This window comes from Cyprinus carpio, chromosome B3, assembly GCF_018340385.1.
Source record: "Cyprinus carpio isolate SPL01 chromosome B3, ASM1834038v1, whole genome shotgun sequence".
NCBI lineage: Eukaryota > Metazoa > Chordata > Actinopteri > Cypriniformes > Cyprinidae > Cyprinus > Cyprinus carpio.
The window spans coordinates 31,836,245-31,858,371 of NC_056599.1; the positions used below are offsets into that span (position 1 = coordinate 31,836,245).

General features: G+C 39.8%; 1 protein-coding gene across 1 annotated transcript in view; it reads right to left on the bottom strand.

Annotated features, from left to right (window-relative positions):
- Positions 1–915: 915 nt before the first annotated feature.
- Positions 916–22,127, bottom strand: part of LOC109111905 (very low-density lipoprotein receptor-like) — a 36,499-nt gene continuing 15,287 nt past the window's right edge. The window contains exons 7-11 of the mRNA XM_042720803.1: positions 12,549–12,596; positions 8,951–9,070; positions 3,357–3,404; positions 1,510–1,566; positions 916–1,355 (exon numbers count right to left, since the gene is read on the bottom strand). Of these exons, the coding sequence (XP_042576737.1) occupies positions 1,348–1,355; positions 1,510–1,566; positions 3,357–3,404; positions 8,951–9,070; positions 12,549–12,596 (281 nt within the window). The 3' untranslated portion in view covers positions 916–1,347. The remainder of the gene's footprint in view (positions 1,356–1,509; positions 1,567–3,356; positions 3,405–8,950; positions 9,071–12,548; positions 12,597–22,127) is intronic.

The window sequence follows — 22,127 nt, forward strand, 5'->3', positions numbered from 1 at the left end:
TGTATCTGACATCATAATAAAACAGGAACAGGCCAATCATCTAATTATATGATTTAATGAGAGTTCATCATAAGAGATTAACCTGTGTCAAAGCAAAAAGATTATGTAATTAAGAGGTGTTCATTGTGTTTATAGGCACAGAAGACGGAGCTTGCAGTATATGCAAGATATTACTTCATAAAAAATTAGGAGAAATATCAGTTACTGATACAATATTGATGTGATAAAAGTGCATTTCTAAGTTAGCAGCCAAAGGAAACATAACCCATACAATCAATCAGGAAAGGAAAAGCTGAAATTTGAATATGTATATATCACTAGACACTGAAACATTGTCCAAGGACTATAAACATGCAGGTTCCCAGTAGTTTGGTTTATGTTTAGTTTTGACTAACGCTAACAGCACCACCTTGTGTTCAAAAAGAAACCCTGCACAATAAATACAAACACTCCCTTCTTTTTAACAACCACCCTCAACAGCCATGCATTGGGATTTTCACATTTTGGGCTTAACATTTTGATGTGAGTGAGACTCTAACCTTGTGTGACCTTCGTAGATAAGAAGGATGAGTGTCTAGTTGATCTCTCTAGTATAATCAGTGTGCAGGATTCTGCTCTGTGTATGTAGAGTGCCATATACTGTGACCATATTTGGAACTATGATGGGCTAAAATTGTACTAATTTCTTTTAACACTTCTTTTTTTTTTACTTTGAGACTTGATTACTTAAAGTGACTTTCTTACTTTTTACTTTCTTAGAGAGTACACTTAAAATATCTTTTAGCCATTTTGAATGAAATCAATCAATCAATCAATCAATCAATAAAGCAGAAGAACTTGTATTTTAAACGTGTATTTAGGACATTTTTGTGAAGGGATGAGACATTTTTGCCACGATTAAACATTACCAGTAAGTAGTTTTCATTTATCCTTTAATTTAGAATGAGTAAGAGTCAAAACAAATGTTTTATTGACAACTTTGTTTTAGTAACACTCAGATAATAAGCTTATTTATTATGATAAATTTGGAACAAGATTTTAATTCAGATTAGCATTACTCTATGCAGAAATGCCTTACAGTAACACACTATATATGTTAACTGATGAATTAATTCTTGCATTCAGTGGTTAATGAGATCTACACTCCGTATCCAAGATTGTGTAGCTCCACCTTCAAATTAGTTTTCTCTAATTTAAGTTTTTGTGTTTCTAATTTTAGTTTTATTGTTTCCAATGTCAATACTTAATACAGTTTGTCCAGTAAGCTTCATGGTAATGTTGCTTAGAGGGTATTTCCATGTCTCAGTCTCTGAAGTACTTGCGGCAGGTGTCATCTGCAGCTGCCCTTCATTCATCTTCAAAAAAAAAAAAAAAAACCCTTAGGGAGTTGCAGAAACACATTGTTTCTTGAAAAAATTTATCTCCCAGAAAGCTCTTGCTAGTACATGTTAGTTAACTAACTTGGTGAATTAAAACTTGTGGTTGTAAGATTGTAATGATGAGCTTTACCTTCACTTTGTGCCTTTTGGTTCTGGCTTGTGATTGCCACTGCTTCACCTTGAGTGACTGAAATTGAAAGTAAAAGAAAGTTGTGATATTTGGCAAGTATGGTAATCCATACTCAGAATTGGTGCTCTGCATTTTACCCATCCAAGTGCACACACACAGCAGTGAGAAGTGAACACACCGTGAACACACACCCGGAGCAGTGCGCAGCTATATCCAGCACCCAGGGAGCAACTGGGGGTTAAGTGCCTTGCTCAAGGGCACTTCAGCCATGGGTATTGAGGGTGGAAGAGAGCGCTGTTCATTCACCCCCACCCACCTACAACTCCTGCCAGCACTGAGACTGATCTATCTATCTATCTGTCTATTTGTGTAAATAGCAAGGGTTAAAGGTGTTTTATTTGGTGTGCACCTTATGTGTAAATTGCAAGGGTAAATATGTCAAAATGTCTGATGTGGTGAGTTTTCATCAGTAGCTATCAACCTGCTGCAGTCTGTCATTAATGTTAATCAAAGAACAAAAGAAACGGAGAGAATTATTCACTGCTTTCCACTCTACTGAGGATTGTTCATAACTTTGTTATGAATCAATTTATATTTCATTTATATGGTGAAGTCAGTGTTTTATTTTTACATTTGATTACTTTAATCAATTTCTGTGTAGGCTATTATGGACTAAATTATTTATTTTGTTTGTATATTTTTTCTATTGTATATGTCCTATTGTTTGTAATTTCTTTCTTTTTTATTATTGGCTGTTTTAGCTCACTTTTTTGTTGACAGTGAAACTGCTCTGAAAGAATAGGTTAAAGGGTTGCGAAGCATTTTAGGATTTTTATGAACACACAGACAGGTCCCCCCTGACAAAGTTTTGCTTAGGGCCCCCCGAAGTCTAGGATTGGCACTGCAGTGCACCAAAGACAAAAATGCTGTTTGAAACTGTCCCTGATCCTACCGTCACAAACATGTAATCAATCCCATCAGTTTGCGGGATGGAGATTTTCATATCATTAATAAAAAGCATTTCTAGCTAAGGATGTTGATTTTTACACTGAAGCTGTCTGAAGTGGTGAACAGGTTTTGTGTAACATTAATAACACATTATTAGCTGTTTGATAAAATAGTCAAGCCAAAGACTAATTTTATATTTTGTATTTTTATGTGTCAAACGTTGAGAGCAAATTTCAAAATCAAATCTTCATATCATGTACATCATGTTTAAATGTTTATTAAAAATAATTTAAAGTGGATGATATTTCATTAATATTCATTTGTACACGCCAGTTATATTCTGCTGTTTTGTTAAATACTAAATCTTGAATTAATATATATATATAATATAATATATATATATATATATATATATATTAACCTTAAACCGCATAAACACATTTCATTACACCAAATACACAAAATAATGTTATTTTTAGCAACATCATATGACCCCTTTAAAAAAAAAAAAACTGACCCCAAGCAGGGAGAGTTCACCCCAAAATGTCAAATTCTGTCATAATTTACTCTCACTCATGTCAGTCTAAACATGCATTACATTTTGCATGCAGAAATAACTTTCAGTAACAATATAAAACTGAAAGAAACTAAGAAACACTATCAACATATTTTCATATAATTATAATTTGTTTATAAGAGGGTCTGAACCACTTGCCCCAGGTATCACCAGAGTGCTTCCCAAATCATCTCCATTAAAAAACAAAACCATGAGGGAGTTGCAGAAACACATTGTTTGTTGGAAAAAATGTATCTCCCAGAAAGCTCTTGCTAGTACATGTTAGTTAACTAACTTGGTGAATTAAGACTTGTGGTTGTAAGACTGTAATGATGAGCTTTACCTTCATTTTGTGCCGTTTGGTTCTGGCTTGTTATTGCCGCTGCTTCACCTTGAGTGACAGATGATATCAAGAGAGAGGAGAATGTTACATGGCAACTTTCTCTGCCAAGCCTTGTGTTTTTAAATTATTCAAATTATAATTACTATAATCTATCTATCTGCCTATTTATACACACATACACAAACACACTACATTTGTGAGTGATAAAATTGTCAAGAAAAAGTGGCATTTGTGAGATATAAAAGTCAATTTCTGAGATATAAATCCATACAGAGTTCATAAAGACTCTTTTTTTTAAGTGCATCATCAAATTTATTTATTTTTTCTGAGATCCTTTTATAATATGAGTTGAAAAAATATGCATAAATAATAAACAATTAAATAGTTTAATGGCCATTTTTGTTATATTGTCTTACAGTTCTTTTTAATTGCTTTGGTGCAATTTTCACAAACAAAAACTCTTAGTAATTTATATATCACAACAGATCATAAAAAGTGCACTTTTTTCAAACATTTCAGCATGTCTTCAATTAATTATTTTCACCTGATGATCACAATTAGATACCATACATTTCAGCATGTCTTCAATTAATTATTTTCACCTGATGTTGAGAATGATAGACTTGTAGACAGAGGAAACCTTCATCGAAGAGGTGTTAGTGCTCCTCAACAGAGAGGTGGACGTGGACCAAGAGAAAGAGGTTATGGTGCTCCTTAACAGAAAGGTGGACGTGGACCAAGAGAAAGAGGTGGTGGTGCTCCTCAACAGAGAGGTGGACGTGGAGCAAGAGAAAGAGGTGGAGGTGCTCCACAACAGTGAGGTGGACGTGGAGCAAGAGAAAGAGGTGGTGGTGCTCCTCAATAAAGAGGTGGACGACGTGAGGTGAACGTAAGAGGTGGTGGTGCTCCTCAACAGAGAGGTGGACGTGGATCAAGAGAAAGAGGTGGTGGTGCTCCTCAACAGCGAAGTGGATGCGGACCAAGAGAAAGAGGTGGTGGTGCTCCTCAACAGAGAGGTGGATGTGGACCAAGAGAAAGAGGTGGTGGTGCTCCTCAACAGAGAGGTGGACGTGGACCAAGAGAAAGAGGTGGTGGTGCTCCTCAACAGAGAGGTGGACGTGGACCAAGAGAAAGAGGTGGTGGTGCTCCTCAACAGAGAGGTGGACGTGGACCAAGACAAAGAGGTGGTGGTGCTCCTCAACAGAGAGGTGGATGTGGACCAAAAGAAAAAGGTGGTGGCTCCTCAACAGAGAGGTGGACGTGGACCAAGAAAAAGAGGTGGTGGTGCTCCTCAACAGAGAGGTGGGTGCTCCTCAACGTGGACGTGGACCAAGAGAAAGAGGTGGTAGTGCTCCTCAACAGAGAGGTGGACGTGGACCAAGAGAAAGACGGTGGTGGTGCTCCTCAACAGAGAGGTGGACTCGGACCAAGAGAAAAGGTGGTGGTGCTCCTCAACAGGGAGGTGGACGTGGACCAAGAGAAAGAGGTGGTGGTGCTCCTCAACAGAGAGGTGGATGTAGACCAAGAGAAAGAGGTGGTGGTGCTCCTCAACAGAGAGGTGGACATGGGCCAAGAGAAATGGGTGGTGGGGCTCCTCAACAGAGAGGTGGACGTGGACCAAAAGAAAGAGGTGGTGGTAGTCCTCAACAGAGAGGTGGATGTGGACCAAGAGAAAGAGGTGGTGGTGCTCCTCAACAGGGAGGTGGACGTGGACCAAGAGAAAGAAGTGTGGTGTTCCTCAACAGAGAGGTGGACATGCATCAAGAGAAAGAGGTGTGTTGGTAATCCTCAACAGAGAAGTGAGAGACAAAGACAAGACAAAGAGGTGGTCTTCAGAGAAATGTAGGCAGAAGACAGCTCACCATCATCTCTAATGAAGTCCGGGCCATCATTGCTGACCATGTGGTTAACAGAGGCCTTACCATGGAAGAGGCTGCCAGGTTAGTTCAGCCTAACTTACAAAGGTCAACTGTCAATTTTTCGTCAAGAAAACCTGTACGTCTGCTATAGTAACTTCACTATACTTTTATAATATAGTACTGTTACAGTAATGGCATTACTGTATAGAACAACAACATGTAATTGTCACAGTTTTATGTAATTTGTAATAGGAAAATATTGACAGCATACTGTTGTCCTCTCAGAATTAACAGGAGACAACCTGGTGGTGGTCGCCCACGTGTTTTGACTGACCAGCAGGAGTTAGCTGTGGTGGAAATGGTCAGGGCAAGGAATGACATACGGCTGTCTGAAATCAAGCAAGCTATTGAGAACAGCAATGATACCTTTGCCAATGTGCCGTCAATTAACCTTCCAACTATTGCCCGCCTTTTGAAGAAGCACCAGGTTTCTATGTAACAAATTTACTTGGTGCCTTTTGAGACAAACAATGCCCGGATGAAACAACTGCGTTCAGAATATGTTCAGGTACAACACTAAATTGGTGTACTGTATGACATGCAATTTACAGTGCTGACTAACAATGTCAACTATTATTTGTAAAAGAGCTAACCAAATTATTATTATTTAAAAGGGTGATGGAGCTGGACGCTGCTGTGAATCATCACAAGTATATTTTTGTTGATTTTTTTTTGTAAAAGAGCTAAAACAGATGCCATGGACATAACCTTATTGGCCAAAGGGCAACCATCCAAGTGCCTGGACAACTTGGGGGAAACATCTCAATGTGTGCAGCTATATCTGAAGATGGCTGTAGACCAGTTCTAGGATCATACAACACTGAACACCTGATAGCTTTTCTAAATGAGCTTGAGCAGGCCTGTCAGGGTGAAGATGTCATCTATGTTATCAAGTGGGTCAATGTCAGTTTCCACCATGCAGAGCTGGTTCAGGAATGGTTTCAGGCACATCCTCGGTTCATGATCTTCTACCTTCCCTTGTGGTGATATAACTGCAGAGCAATGTCAAGCCTGGATTGGTCATGCTAGAAGGTTTTTCCCGCAGTGCCTGAACAAAGACGACGTTCACTGTGATGTTGATGAAAATGTATGGCCCAATGTTGAAGACTGGCTTGATAATTAAAGGGGTGCTATTATGCTTTTTCACTTTTTCAACTTTAGTTAGTCTGTAATGTTGCTGTTTGAGCATAAAAAAGATCTGCAAAGTTAAGTAGTATTATTAAGGAGGTGTTTTTTTTTTTAGAAGTAATTTTTTTTAAGATGCTATAACTCGTTTGGACTACAACACATATTTTCCGAGATTTGTGATATCACAAAGATCGACGAATGGGACGAGACCTGGTTGAGCTGCACTAGAGAACACAATGAGTGTTATCACTATGTCGGAGACACGCTAGTGTTCCCGAAACAGATGAGCTTAGAGTGGTTACAATCATCCAGGTTTAAATCGCAGTCAAACTGATTTGATTTTGATGCAATTGTTACACTGACGCTCACAACGGGCGGCTATGATAAGGGGCAAGGAATTTTCCGACACGGTGTGAAGTGTTGTGTATATCAAAACACACTGTGGCAGCTAACCAATCACAACACAGACTGGTGCAGCTTACCAATCACAGCACATTTCGTTGTTGAGGATTACGGGTCTTAGTTTGTTTCATGTTTTATTCAGGCCGTTCATGCCAGACTGGGGAGAGAGGTGCTGTAATAATGTAAAATATGTGGAAAATATGTTTTTCGTACAACGTAGTATGACAGCCTGTTCTAGTACACCCCCAAAACAAAATCAAGACCTTGTAAAAGAGCATAATATGACCCCTTTAAAGGGGTCATATGATACGATTTCAAGTTTTCCTTTCTTTTTGGAGTGTTACAAGCTCTTGGTGCATAAAGAAGGTCAGTAAAGTTGCAAAGACTAAAGTCTCAAATCCAAAGAGATATTCTTAATAAAAGTTAAGAGTCAACCACACCCCCCTAAAACAGCTCATTCTAACACGCCCCAACCTGTCTACATCACAATGTGGGAAAATTTGCATAGCACCTCCCAAATGTTCACGCAAAGAAAGAAGATGTAACTTTGATTCTTGCCGTTGCCGCCAGTGCCATGTTGTGGAGACGCAGTTTCGTTGTTAAAGAGAAAATTGTTTGTTTGGGCTTCCAAAAGAGGACACAACTAGAAATCAGTGGTTAAGGTGTATTTACAACACTGTTCCAGAACAGTTCAACCCAAATATTTAGTGTGCAGCACATTTTATGGATGACTGTTTCCTGATCCTGGGAGAGAAGACTACATTGCCAGCTGTTCTGACTCACAGTCCATAAGTACGTTTACATATGTAAAGGATTTGCCACTGATGATTCAAACACAAGTTTTGAGCAGTGTAGAGCAGCAGTTCTCAATTCCAGTCCTCACGCCCCCCTTGCTCTGCACATTTTGTATGTCTCTCTTATCGCTTCAGACGTTTGTTCTATTCAAACGTAAGTGCCCTGCAAAGTGGACATCACAGGATATTCTGCCATGATTCCAGTTTGAAGCGAATGTATATGTTCCATTCAAAGTGCAAAAATCTCATTTGTAATGAGTTTTATTGTTTTTGTCTTGTCTTGCCAGTGTTCTGACCGAGACACGTATCAAAGTATGACAAGGGGTGTAACATTTCCATCACACGCTTGAGGCATTCGGCCAATCACAAACCACTGGATAGCTGGCCAATCAGTGCACACCACTTTTCAGACTGATAAACTTTGTGAAAAACAATACGTTTCAGAAAGGCGGGGCATAAAAGAAAAACAATAATGTACAGTATGTGGAAAATAATGTGTTTTTTGAACCTTAAACCACATAAACACATTTAATTACACCAAATATACAAAATAATGGATCTTTTCAGCAACATCATATGACCCCTTTAATGTGAATTTCAGGTCTACATTTACAGGTTGTTGTTGTTTGGGGGGTTTCACATGCAACCACAGTATTGTTGTAAACAAACTAAAATAAAATACTTTTTTTATTTTGCTTGCGTATGTAAATGAATTTTGACGTGTTCTTTGATTACATTTTCATGTTGTATAAAGATTTTTTTTTTAAATATAGCTTTTGTCAGTTTGTATGAAAGTAAGTGTAACATTTGCTGTGATGGCTGCGTATACAGTTTTAGAGTACAGTAACATTCATTCAGCACCGAGGTTGATTTGAAACCTGTACCTTGTATTGTTTGCTGCTGAATGAACTGATTGTTAAAAGTACTAAGTTGAAAAAAGATCTTACTGTTATGTTTTGGTGATTAAACAAAATGTTCTCAATACATATTACAATGATCTTGTGTTGTGAAACGAGTATGTGGAATGAAAATATGTGCTACTACAATAAAATCATGAGAGCAGGTTTTGAAATAATGACTAGTGGTGTTACAAGTGTGATCAGTTTAAAGTTTTGTACTAAGAGTTTTGAAAATGTTCACCTTATGAAAATAAGAATGAAACCAATAATAAAAAAAACTGTAGTGCAGTAAACAAAGTGTATTATTTAGTTAAAATATTCATATTGTCACTTGAGAAGCATCACTCTTGCTTTCAAAACTCATTCCATCATTTTCATCAATACCGTCACTACAGTCATCCTTCACACATCTGGTGAAGATGATTTTCATTAGGTAAAGAAATGTCACTCACCACAGCCTTCCTCATCTGCACCATTTAGACAGTCATTATCACCATCACACCTCCATATCATAGGTACACATGTTTTGTGTTTGTCTCCACAGCTGAACTCTGTGGATCTGCAGCTCTTGTCTGAAATTAAGACAAAAACAAACTGAGAATTAGTCTATCTATCTATCTATCTATCTATCTATCTATCTATCTATCTATCTATCTATCTATCTATCTATCTGTCTGTCTGTCTGTCTGTCTGTCTGTCTGTCTGTCTGTCCTAGCAAGGGTTTAGGGTGTTTTATTTGGTGTGCACCTAAAGGGACAAATACACATAAAAATATGTCAAAATGTCTTGTCTTGGTGAGCCCATCCTGGGCATAACTCGGGAACAGGCACTGGTGAATTGGAAGCCCCCTCAGGGCTGGACGAGGAAACCAAGGAAGAAGGAGGGCTGGACGGGACCAGCGGAGACATCGGAGAGAGGAGAGGGGGTAGTTCAACCTCCAGTTCAGATTCCCAGTCTATAAGATACTCTTCATTTTGGCACTTTTGGAACTCCATAGTCTGCTCACCCTCAGCTGCGATGCAGGGGGCGGAGCTCCACTCCGCCATCACACAATCTGCGGCTCTCTCCCTTGCGGTGGGCACTGTAGCCGGCTCTCGCACATGGTCTGACGGGTTGGGCTCTGGCTCTCCGTCATCGGTGGGGAATTACTGAGGATTGTTCATAACTTTGTTATGAATCTATTTATATTTAATATATATGGTGAAGTCAGTGTTTTATTTTTACATTTGATTACTTTAATCAATTTCTGTGTAGGCTATTATGGTCTAAATTGTATATTTTATTTGTATATTTTTTCTATTGCATATGCCCTATTGTTTGTAATTTTCTTTCTTTTTTGTATTATTGGCTGTTTTAGCTCACTGTTTTTGTTGAAACTGCTCTGAAAGAATAGGTTAAAGGGTTGCGAAGCATTTTGGGATTTTTATGAACACACAGACAGGTGCCCCCTGACAAAGTTTTGCTTAGGCCCCCCGAAGTCTAGGATCGACACTGCAGTGCACCAAAGACAAAAATGCTGTTTGAAACTGTCCCTGATCCTACCGTCACAAACATGCAACCAATCCCATCAATTTGCGGGATGGAGATTTTCATATCATTAATAAAAAGCATTTCTAGATAAGGATTTTGATTTTCACACTGAAGCTGTCTGAAGTGGTGAACAGGTTTGTGTAACATTAATAACACATTATTAGCTGTTTGATAAAATAATCAAGCCAAAGACTAATGATATATCAAGTAGTGTTATGTGTCAAACGTTGAGAGCAAATTTCAAAATCAAATCTTCATATCATGTACATCATGTTTAAATGTTTATTAAAAATTATTAAAAATGGATGCTATTTCATCAATATTCGTTTGTACACACATGTACACACACATATATATATACATACATATATATACACACACACAGGTGCTGGTAATATAATTAGAATATCACCAAAAAGTTGATTTATTTCACTAATTCCATTCAAAGAGTGAAACTTGTATATTATATTCATTCATTACACACAGGCTGATATTTTTCAAATGTTTATTTCTTTTAATTTTGATTATTATAACTGACAACTAAGGAAAATCCCAAATTCAGTATCTCAGAAAATTAGAATATTACTTAAGACCAATACAAAGAATGGATTTTTAGAAATCTTGGCCAACTGAAAAGTATGAACATGAAAAGTATGAGCATGTGCAGCACTCAATACTTAGTTGGGGCTCCTTCTGCCTGAATTACTGCAGAAATGCGGCGTGGCATGAAGTCGATCACTCTGTGGCATTGCTCAGGTGTTATGAGAGCCCAGGTTGCTCTGATAGTGGCCTTCAGCACTTCTGCATTCTTGGGTCTCTTCACAATATCGCATCTTACTCTTCACAATACCCCATAGATTTTCTATGGGGTTAAGGTCAGGCGAGTTTGCTGGCCAGTTAAGAACAGGGATACCATGGTCCTTAAACCAGGTATGGGTGGCTTTGGCACTGTGTGCAGGTGCCAAGTCCCGTTGGAAAATGAAATCTGCATCTACATAAATTTGGCCAGCAGTAGGAAGCATGAAGTGCTCTAAAACCTCCTGGTATATGGCTGCGTTGACCTTGGACCTCAGAAAACACAGTGGACCAACACCAGCAGATGACATGGCACCCCAAACCATCACTGACTGTGGAAACTTTACACTGGACCTCAAGCAACGTGGATTGTGTGCCACTCCTCTCTTCCTCCAGACTCTGGGATGCTGATTTCCAAAGGAAATGCAAAATTTACTTTCATCAGAGCACATAACTTTGGACTACTCAGCAGCAGTCCAGTCCTTTTTGAAGCGAGATGCTTCTGACGCTGTCTGTTGTTCAAGAGTGGCTTGACACAAGGATTGGGACAGCTGAAACCCATGTCTTGCATACGTCTGTTCGTAGTGGTTCTTGAAGCACTGACTCCAGCTGCAGTCCACTCTTTGTGAATCTCCCCCACATTTTTGAATGGGTTTTGTTTCACAATCCTCTCCAGGGTGCGGTTTTCGCTATTGCTTGTACACTTTTTTCTACCACATCTTTTCCTTCCCTTCACCTCTCTATAAATGTGCTTGGACACAGAGCTCTGTGAACAGACAGCCTCTTTTGCAATGACCTTTTGTGTCTTGCCCTCCTTGTGCAAGGTGTCAATGGTCGTCTTTTGGACAACTGTCAAGACAGCAGTCTTCCCCATGATTGTGTAGCCTACAGAACTAGACTGAGAGACCATTTAAAGGCCTTTGCAGGTGTTTTAAGTTAATTAGCAGATTAGAGTGTGGCACCAGGTGTCTTCAATACTGAACCTTTTCACAATATTCTAATTTTCTGAGAGACTGAATTTGGGATTTTACTTAGTTGTCAGTTATAATCATCAAAATTAAAAGAAATAAACATTTGAAATATATCAGTCTGTGTGTAATGAATGAATATAATATACAAGTTTCAATTTTAGAAAGGAATTATTAAAATAAATCAACTTTTTGATGATATTCTAATTATATGACCAGCACCTGTATATATATATATATATATATATATATATATATATATATATATATATATATATTAACCTTAAACCACATAAACACATTGCATTACACCAAATACACAAAATAATGTTCTTTTTAGCAACGTCATATGACATCTTTAAGAAAAGCAAGCTAATGTATTACAGGGAGAGTTCACCCCAGTATGTCAATTCTGTCATCATTTACTCCCCCTCATGTCAGTCTAAACATGCATTACATTTTGCATGCTGAAAGGCCTTTCAGTAACAATGTAAAACTGAAAGAAATTAAGAAACACCCTCAACATATTTTCATATAATTATAATTTGTTTATAAGAGGGTCTGAACCACTTGCCCCAGGTATCACCAGAGTGCTTCCCAAATAGTCTCCATTAAAAAACAAAAACATTAGGCAGTTGCAGAAAAACACTGTTTGTTGGAAAAATTTATCTCCCAGAAAGCTCTTGCTAGTACATGTTAGTTAACTAACTTGGTGAATTAAGACTTGTGGTTGTAAGATTGTAATGATGAGCTTTACCTTCACTTGGTGCCGTTTGGTTCTGGCTTGTTATTGCCGCTGCTTCACCTTGAGTGACAGATGATATCAAGAGAGAGGAGAATGTTACATGGCAACTTTCTCTGCCAAGCCTTGTGTTTTTAAATTATTCAAATTATAATTACTAATTACTAAAATATTGTAAATTACTTAATGTATTAATTAAAATGGACTTGTCAGCACTGCATTAAAACTCAAATATACAAATGTTTTCAGCAAAAACTATCGGCCATGTTGTTTAAAGTTCTTCATTTTCTTTTTATCTATCTGCCTATTAATACACACACACACACACACACACACACACACTTTTTATCTATCTGACTATTAATCACACACACACTACATTTGTGAGTGATAAAATTGTCAAGAAAAAGTGGCAATTGTGAGATATAAAAGTCCAATTCTGAGATATAAAATCATACAGACATAAAGACTCTTTTTTGAAGTGCATCATCAAATGTATTTATTTTTCTGAGATCCTTTTATAATATGAGTTGAAAAAATATGCATAAATAAACAAAAACATTTTAATGGACATTTTTGTTATGTTGTCTTACAGTTTTATTTTAATTGCTTTGACGCAATTTTCACAAGCAATTGGTTGTAACGCCCACCAGCAGAGGGAGCTCTCACCTGAGTATTGACTGTTCACCGCTCCCTCTGCTTCTACAGTCATTTCCTGTTTGGGACTATTTAACATGAGTCAGCATGTTACTTCACTGCGAAGTATTGCCAGTTTACCTGCCTTACCGAGGGGTTTCCTTGTGATTATTCTGACTGCCTGTTTGGTTACGATTCTGCCTGTTTCCTCGTTCACGTCTCTTGGATTGCCCCATTGGATTTACTGCATGATTGGACTGATGTCTGTGTTTGACCTGTTTGCCTGCCTACTCGTCTCTGCCTATTGGATTACCCCTGTGCATGATGAAAGATCAAACTGCCATTACGGTACTGACACTTTGCCTGGTTTCACGACTCTGATTGTAAGATCTTCCCTTAATAAACTCCTGCAAATGGATTCTCATACTGCCTCAGCCTCGTCGTTACAGAATACTTCGCCACAACTGAATCCAGCAGAAGTTACTAACATGCAAGCGGCGTTCGCTTATCAAAGTGAAATATTAAAGGGGTACCAAGATCAGTTGGGTAAACTTCAAGCAGTCAACGAGCACTTGACGAGCTACATCCAGTCACTTCCATCAATCATGCCTAGAGCGGTGAGTTTTGCACTACCCGATAAATTTGATGGTTCTGCTGATCGATGTAGGGGCTTTGTTCGACAAGTGAAGATTTATTTAGGCAACCAGGAAGACAAGTTTAACTCTGAAGAAAAGAAATGTGCCGTCATGATGTCCTCGTTGTCTGGAAAGGCGATTGACTGGGCTGCAGCTGTTTGGGATACTGACATGCGATTCAGATGATCCTTTGACTATTTCCTGCAACAACTTCAAGAAGTGTTTGAATATCCTGCAGGGGGCAAGGATATATCAACTCAACTTCTGCAAATGTTGCAAGGAAACAGAACAGCTGCAGAGTACGCCATCTTGTTTCGCATCCTCACGGCCCAGAGTGGTTGGAATGATGTTTCTCTGAAAGCTGTGTTCCAGAGGAGCCTCAATACTGACCTTCAGGCAGAATTGGTTTGTAAGGGAGAAAATGTATCGTTTACCGACTTTGTCACATTCGCAATCAAGATGGATAATTTAATGAGACAAACTCCTCGAGGAAGGAATGTGAGAGAGATACCGCCTGTAACCCCAACGATGACTCAAGCCATACCTACCAATACCCTCAAGTTACTTGGAGAACCCATGGAAGTAAACCTTACCAAGCTCTCCGAGATCGAACGAGCCAGGCGACTCCAACTCCATCTCTGTCTCTACTGCGGTAAACCAGGCCATCGCTGCCAGAGATGCCCACACAAAGCCCAGAACCCCATTATGGTAAATATGGAACACTTGTCATTGCCTAGTAATCAAGCGTTCAAACTTCCTCTTATCTTGAAAACTGAAGAACTGTCTATATCGTTAATGGCAATGATCGACTCGATTAATTCTCATCTATGAGGATATTGTCAGGAAGTACAACTTACCCGTCCAACCATGTAACCCACCCATTAAGATTAAGGCCATCAACGACACTACAATCGGAACTGGAATAACTCATCAAACCAAGACACTTACACTGCAAGTGGGATTATTTCACCAAGAGTCCATATCCCTCTATGTCGTTAACTCTCCTAAGCATGAAGTCATCCTAGGATTTCCATTGCTGTCCTTTCACGACCCAGTCATATCTTGGCATCAGGGTGAGTTGACCAAGTGGTCTGCCTTTTGTAAAAGTCACTGTTTCTCGTCAGTTCCCCAACCATGCTATACTACCAGTGTGGAAAGTCCCATTAGTGCCAAGGCTGTCACTCTTCCCCCCTGTTATGATGACCTAGCAGAGGTCTTTAGTAAAACTAAGGCCACACAACTACCCCCTCACCGTCCCTGGGACTGTAGTATTGATTTACTCCCTAATGCCATGCCACCCAAGAGTCGAGTTTACCCGTTGTCTCGAACTGAATCCCAAGCCATGGAGGATTACATTGAAGAAGCTCTGAGTTCAGGATTCATCCGACCTTCTACTTCTCCAGCGGCAGCAGGATTCTTCTTTGTGGAGAAAAAGGACGGAGGACTCAGGGCCTGTATTGATTATAGAGGATTAAACAAAGTCATGGTAAAATTCCGCTACCCCCTGCCATTGGTTCCTTCAGCTCTGGAACAGCTCCGTGAAGCAAGGATATACACCAAACTCGATCTACGAAGTGCATACAATTTGATTTGTATCAAGGAGGGTGACGAATGGAAGACTGCCTTCCTCACCACTAGGGGGCACTATGAGTATCAGGTCATGCCGTATGGACTTGCCAATGCACCAGCAGTTTTCCAGTCCTTCATAAATGAGATCTTCCGTGACTTACTGAATCAGTATGTGATTGCCTACATTGATGACATTCTCATTTACTCCAGGTCTGAAGCAGTTCATTAACCATGTCAAGACCGTACTCACTCGGCTCCTGAAGAATCAACTGTACGTCAAGGCAGAGAAATGTGAGTTTCACGTCAAGCAGACATCTTTCCTGGGTTATCACATTAGTCATCAGGGTGTCAGGATGGATGAAGCCAAGGTCAAGGCAGTAACTGAATGGCCCCAACCATCCACCATCAAGGAACTTCAAAGATTCCTGGGTTTTGCCAACTTTTATAGACGATTTATTCAAAACTACAGCATGGTTGCAGCACCCTTGACATTGCTCCTTAAGGGAAAACCTGCTAAACTCAAGTGGAGTGAGGAAGCAACTCAGGCCTTTAACACATTGAAAGGTAAATTTACCACAGCTCCAATCCTCAAACACCCTGACCCCAACTTGCCCTTCATCGTTGAAGTAGATGCCTCTGAGTCAGGAATTGGAGCCGTACTCTCTCAACGCCATGGTCAACCTGGTAAATTGTATCCTTGTGCATTCTTTTCAAGAAAGTTAACGGCAGCTGAACAAAACTATGATGTGGGGAACAAGGAACTCCTGTCTATGAAAGCCGTTATAGAGCAATGGAGACACTGGTTCGAGGGAGCAGTCCACCCGTTCCAGGTGGTTGATGGGAGCGCTGGAAGAATGACATCATTGGTTAGAGGGGGAATTTAATCCTTTTAAGATTGGTGGTGGATCTTTTTAAGAATGTTATAATTGGTTATAGGTTATCGCCCAGGGAGTAAAAACAGTAAGGCAGATGCTCTTTCCAGGCAGTATGATCTTCTTATCGACAACCATACCCCAGAATGCATTCTTCCTCCATCGGTAATCATTGCCCCAATTACCTGGGATATTATGGAGGAGATCCAACGGGAACAGATCCAAGAACCGGCTCCTACCAACTGCCCCCTAACACCCATTATGTTCCACAAAGTCTGCGAACCAGGGTAATTGAGTGGGTCCACACCTCAGTCAGCTCTGGCCACCCAGGTATCTCCCGCACGCTACACCTGTTACGCAACTCCGTTCTGGTGGCCTTCAATGTCCAAGGACATCACTAACTATGTCAAAGCCTGTCAAGTCTGTGCTCAATCCAAGACCCCCAAGGAATTACCATCCGGACTCCTGCAACCTCTGCCCATCCCACAACGCCCCTTGTCTCACCTCTCAATAGACTTTGTTACAGACTTACCGTTGTCCAATGGTTTCACGGCAATCCTAGTTATCATAGACCGGTTCTCCAAGTCATGCAGGTTGGTCCCCTTGAAAGGACTCCCCACAACCATGGAAACTGCACAAGCTATGTTCCACCACGTTTTCAGGAATTATGGAATCCTGGAGGATATTATCAGCGACAGAGGCGCCCAGTTCACATCCCAGGTCTGGAGAGCATTCTGCAAACAACTGGATATTAATGTCAGTCTCACATCAGGTTATCATCCACAAGCTAATGGTCAGGCGGAGAGGTTAAATCAAGAACTAGGCAGATACTTATGATCCTATTGCAGCAGAGAACAACATCGATGGTCAGAATTCCTCCCATGTGCAGAGTATGCACAAATCTCATTGACTCATTCATCAACAGGTCTGACCCCTTTCCATTGCGTCCTTGGATATCAACCCCCTATGTTCCCATGGTCTGGCGAACCATCATCAGTCCCCGCTGTGGATGACTGGATTCATCGTAGTGAGAGGGTGTGGGACAGTGCTCATGTCTGCCTTCAATGAGCTGTAAGAGTACAGGAACTCCAGGCTAACAAGCGACGTCAGCCACACCCTCCCTACCAACCAGGACAACGGGCATGCTCTCTACACGGGACCTCAAGTTGCGGCTACCAAGCAAGAAGCTCAGCCCAAGGTATGTTGGTCCATTCAAAATTCTACGAAGAATAAATGAGGTCACTTACCAATTAGAGCTTCCTGCTAACTACCGTATCTCTCCCTCCTTCCATGTGTCGCTGCTTAAACCGGTCCACCCGGATGCTGACCCCAATCATGAGGCTCAAGAGCCACCACCGCCACTGGACATTGATGGAGCGCCGGCCTACAAGGTCAAGGATTTACTGGACTCTAGAAGGAGAGGGGGTCAGCTCCAATATTTGGTGGACTGGGAGGGCTATGGACCTGAGGAGAGGTCATGGGTAGCCGCCAGCGACATTCTGGATCCGTCTCTCACGGAGGACTTCAATCGAGCCAGACCCGATCGACCAGCGCCACGACCACGGGGACGTCCGCGCCGAGTCCCAGGAGGCACTCATAGGGAGGGGGATTCTGTAACGCCACCCCAGCTGAGGGAGCTCTCACTTGAGTATTGACTGTTCACCGCTCCCTCTGCTTCTACAGTCATTTCCTGTTTGGGACTATTTAACATGAGTCAGCATGTTACTTCACTGCAAAGTATTGCCAGTTTACCTGCCTTACCGAGCGTTTGCCTTGTGATTATTCTGACTGCCTGTTTGTTTACGATTCTGCTTGTTTCCTCATTCACGTCTCTTGGATTGCCCCATTGGATTTACTGCATGATTGGACTGATGTTTGTGTTTGACCTGTTTGCCTGCCTACTCGACTCTGCCTATTGGATTACCCCTGTGCATGTTTAAAGATCGGACTGCCATTACGGTACTGACACTTTGCCTGGTTTCACGACTCTGATTGTAAGATCTTCCCTCAATAAACTCCTGCAAATGGATTCTCATACTGCCTCAGCCTCGTCGTTACATTTGTACATTTTCAAAACTCTTAATACTTATATCACAACAGATCATTAAAAGTGCACTTTTTTTTCAAACATTTCAGCATGTTTTCAATTGTGTTAGTACAATACACATAATCACAAAATATCCTTTTCACTACACAAAATAAGTGTTTCATTCACAGTAATTGCCTTTCAAGAAGGTATTTCTATCAAACTTTTGATTTGCATCTCTTATCATTCAGTTTAATGTATGTGTCTATCGTTTAATTCAACTGATCTTAATGTTTAATCAATTAATCATTTATTATGTCCATAGATTTTCAATTTGTCTGATTGTTGTCTGATAATTTGTAAGTTACAAATTGCTGCAAGAGCTTTCAGTCAAGAAATACCATTTACTAATTATTTTCACCTATTTTTACTTATTTATTTTCACCTGATGATCACAATTAGATACCCTATAAGTAGAACTGTGTGTGAGACTTTGCAATGTTCAAACATGGAGCAGGATAGATTTGTAGACAGAGGAAACCTGCATAAAAGAGCTGGTGGTGCTCCTCAACGGAGAGGTGGACGTGGACCAAGAGAAAGAGGTGGTGGTAGTCCTCAACAGAGAGGACATTACTATATAGAACAACAACATGTAATTGTCACAGTTTTATGTAATTTGTAATAGTAAAAATATTGACAGCATACTGTTGTCCTCTCAGAATTAACAGGAGACAACCTGGCGGTGGTCGCCCATGTGTTTTGACTGACCAGCAGGAGTTAGCTGTGGTGGAAATGGTCAGGGCAAGGAATGACATACGGCTTTCTGAAATCAAGCAAGCTATTGAGAACAGCAATGATACCTTTGCCAATGTGCCGTCAATTAACATTGCCCGCCTTTTGAAGAAGCACCAGGTTTCTATGAAACAAATTTACTTGGTGCCTTTTGAGACAAACAATGCCCGGATGAAACAACTGCGTTCAGAATATGTTCAGGTACAACACTAAATTGGTGTACTGTATGACATGCAATTTATAGTACTGACTAACAATGTCAACTATTATGTGTAAAAGAGCTAACCAAATTATTAATTTAGAGGGTAATGCAGCTGGACGCTGCTGTGAATCATCACAAGTATATTTTTGTTGATGAGGCCGGTTTCAATCTGGCAAAAAACAGATGCCGTGGACGTAACCTTATTGGCCAAAGGGCAACCATCCAAGTGCCTGGACAACATGGGGGACATCTCAATGTGTGCAGCTATATCTGAAGATAGGCTGTAGACCAGGACATGGATGAAGCTTGTGGTGATATAACTGCAGAGCAATGTCAAGCCTGGATTCGTAATGCCAGAAGGATTTTCCCGCAGTGCCTGAACAAAGACGACATTCACTGTGATGTTGATGAAAATTTATGGCCCAATGTTGAAGTAAATTGATAATTAAAGGGGTGCTATTATGCTTTTTTACTTTTTCAACTTTAGTTAGTCTGTAATGTTGCTGTTTGAGCATAAAAAAGATCTGCAAAGTTACAAAGTCCGATTCAAAAGGAGATATTTTATTTAACAGAAATCACTTTTCAAAAGCTACAATGAACGACTTGTTTGGACAACAACGCATATTTTCCAGGATTTGTGATGTCACAAAGATTGACGAATGGGATGAGACCTGGTTGAGCTGCACTAGAGAACGCAATGAGTGTTATCACTATGTCAGAGACACGCTAGTGTTCCCAAAACAGATGAGCTTAGAGTGGTTACAATCATCCGGGTTTAAATCGTGGTCAAATTCATTTGATTTTGATGCAATATTTACACTGACGCTCACAACGGGTGGCTATGATAAGGGGCATGACATTTCCCGACCAGGCGCCAAGTAATGTCAATCACAACACACACTGGCCCAGCTAACCAATCACAGCGCATTTCGTATTTCAGAAGGCGGACCTTCATTTGATGCAGGAACTATTCCAGCCGTTCATGCCAGACTATGGAGAGAGGTGTTAAAATAATGTAAAATATGTGGAAAAATATATGTTTTTCGTACAACCTAGTATGAGAGCCTGTTCTAGTACACCCCCAAAACAAAATCAAGACCTTGTAAAAAGAGCATAATAGGATCCCTTTCAAGGGGTCATATGATGTGATTTCAAGTTTTCCTTTCTCTTTGGAGTGTTACAAGCTCTTGGTGCATAAAGAAGGTCAGTAAAGTTGCAAAGACTAAAGTCTCAAATCCAAAGAGATATTCTTAATAAAAGTTAAGAGTCAACCACACCCCTTAAAATAGCTCATTCTAACACGCCCCCACATGTCTACATCACGATGTGGGAAGATTTGCATAACGCCGCCCAAATGTTCATGCAGAGAAAGAAGGTGTAACTTTGATTCTTGCCGTTGCCGCCAGTGCCATGTCGTGGAGACGCTGTTTCGTTGTAAAAGAGAAAATAGTTTGTTTGGCCTTCCAAAAGAGGACACAACTAGAAATCAGTGGTTAAGGTGTATTTACAACACTGTTCCAGAACAGTTCAACCCAAATATTTAGTGTGCAGCACATTTTATGGATGACTGTTTCCTGATGCTGGGAGAGAAGACTACAATGCCGGCTGTTCTGACTCACAGTCCATAAGTACGTTTACATATGTAAAGGATTTGCCACTGATGATTCAAACACGAGTTTTGAGCAGTGTAGAGCAGCAGTTCTCAATTCCAGTCCTCACACCCCCCTTGCTCTTCACATTTTGTATGTCTCTCTTATCGCTTCAGACGTTTGTTCTATTCAAATGTAAGTGCCCTGCGAAGTGGACAATTCTGCCATGATTCCAGTTCGAAGCGAATGTATATGTTCCATTCAAAGTGCAAAAAACTTGTTTGTAATGAGTTTTATTGTTTTTGTCTTGTCTTGCTGGTGTTCTGACTGGGACACACATCAAAGTATGTCAAGGGGCGTAACATTTCCGTCACACGCTTGAGGCATTAGGCAATCGCAAACCACTGGATAGCTGGCCAATCAGTGCACACCTCGCTTTTCAGACTGATGGGCTTTGTAAAAAACTTTTTTGTTTTGTTTTGTTTTTTTTACCTTAAACCACATAAACACATTTGATTACACCAAATTCACAAAATAATGTTCTTTTCAGCAACATCATATGACCCCTTTAATATGAATTTCAGGTCTACATTTACAGGTTGTTGTTGTTGTTTTTTTTTTTTCACATGCAACCACAGTATTGTTGTAAACTAAAACTAAAATAAAATACTTTGCTTGCGTATGTAAATGACTTTTGACGTGTTCTTTGATCAAATTTTCATGTTGTATAAAGTTTTTTTTTTTTTTTTTTTTTTTTTTTTTTTTTTTTAATAAAGCTTTTTTCAGTTTGTATGAACGTAGGTGTAACATTTGCTATGATCGTTGTATCGCTGTGTATACAGTTTTACAGTACAGCAAGATTCATTCAGCACCGAGGTATTGTTTGCTGCTGAATGAACTGATTGTTAAAAGTACTAAGTTGAAAAAAGATCTTACTGTTGTGTTTTGGTGGTTAAACCAAATGTTCTGCTGAATGAACTGATTGTTAAAAGTACTAAGTTGAAAAAAGATCTTACTAAATATGTGCAACTACAATGAAATCATGAGATCAGGTTTTGAGAGAAGTACTAGTGGTGTTACAAGTGTGATCAGTTTAAAGTTTTGTACTAAGAGTTTTGAAAATGTACACCTTACGAAAATTAAAATGAAACCAATAAATAAAAACTGTAGTGCAGTAAACACAGTGTATTATTTTCAATTTTAGTTAGTTAAAATATTCATATTGTCATATTCATATTGCCAGAAGCATCACTCTTGCTCTCAAATCTCATTC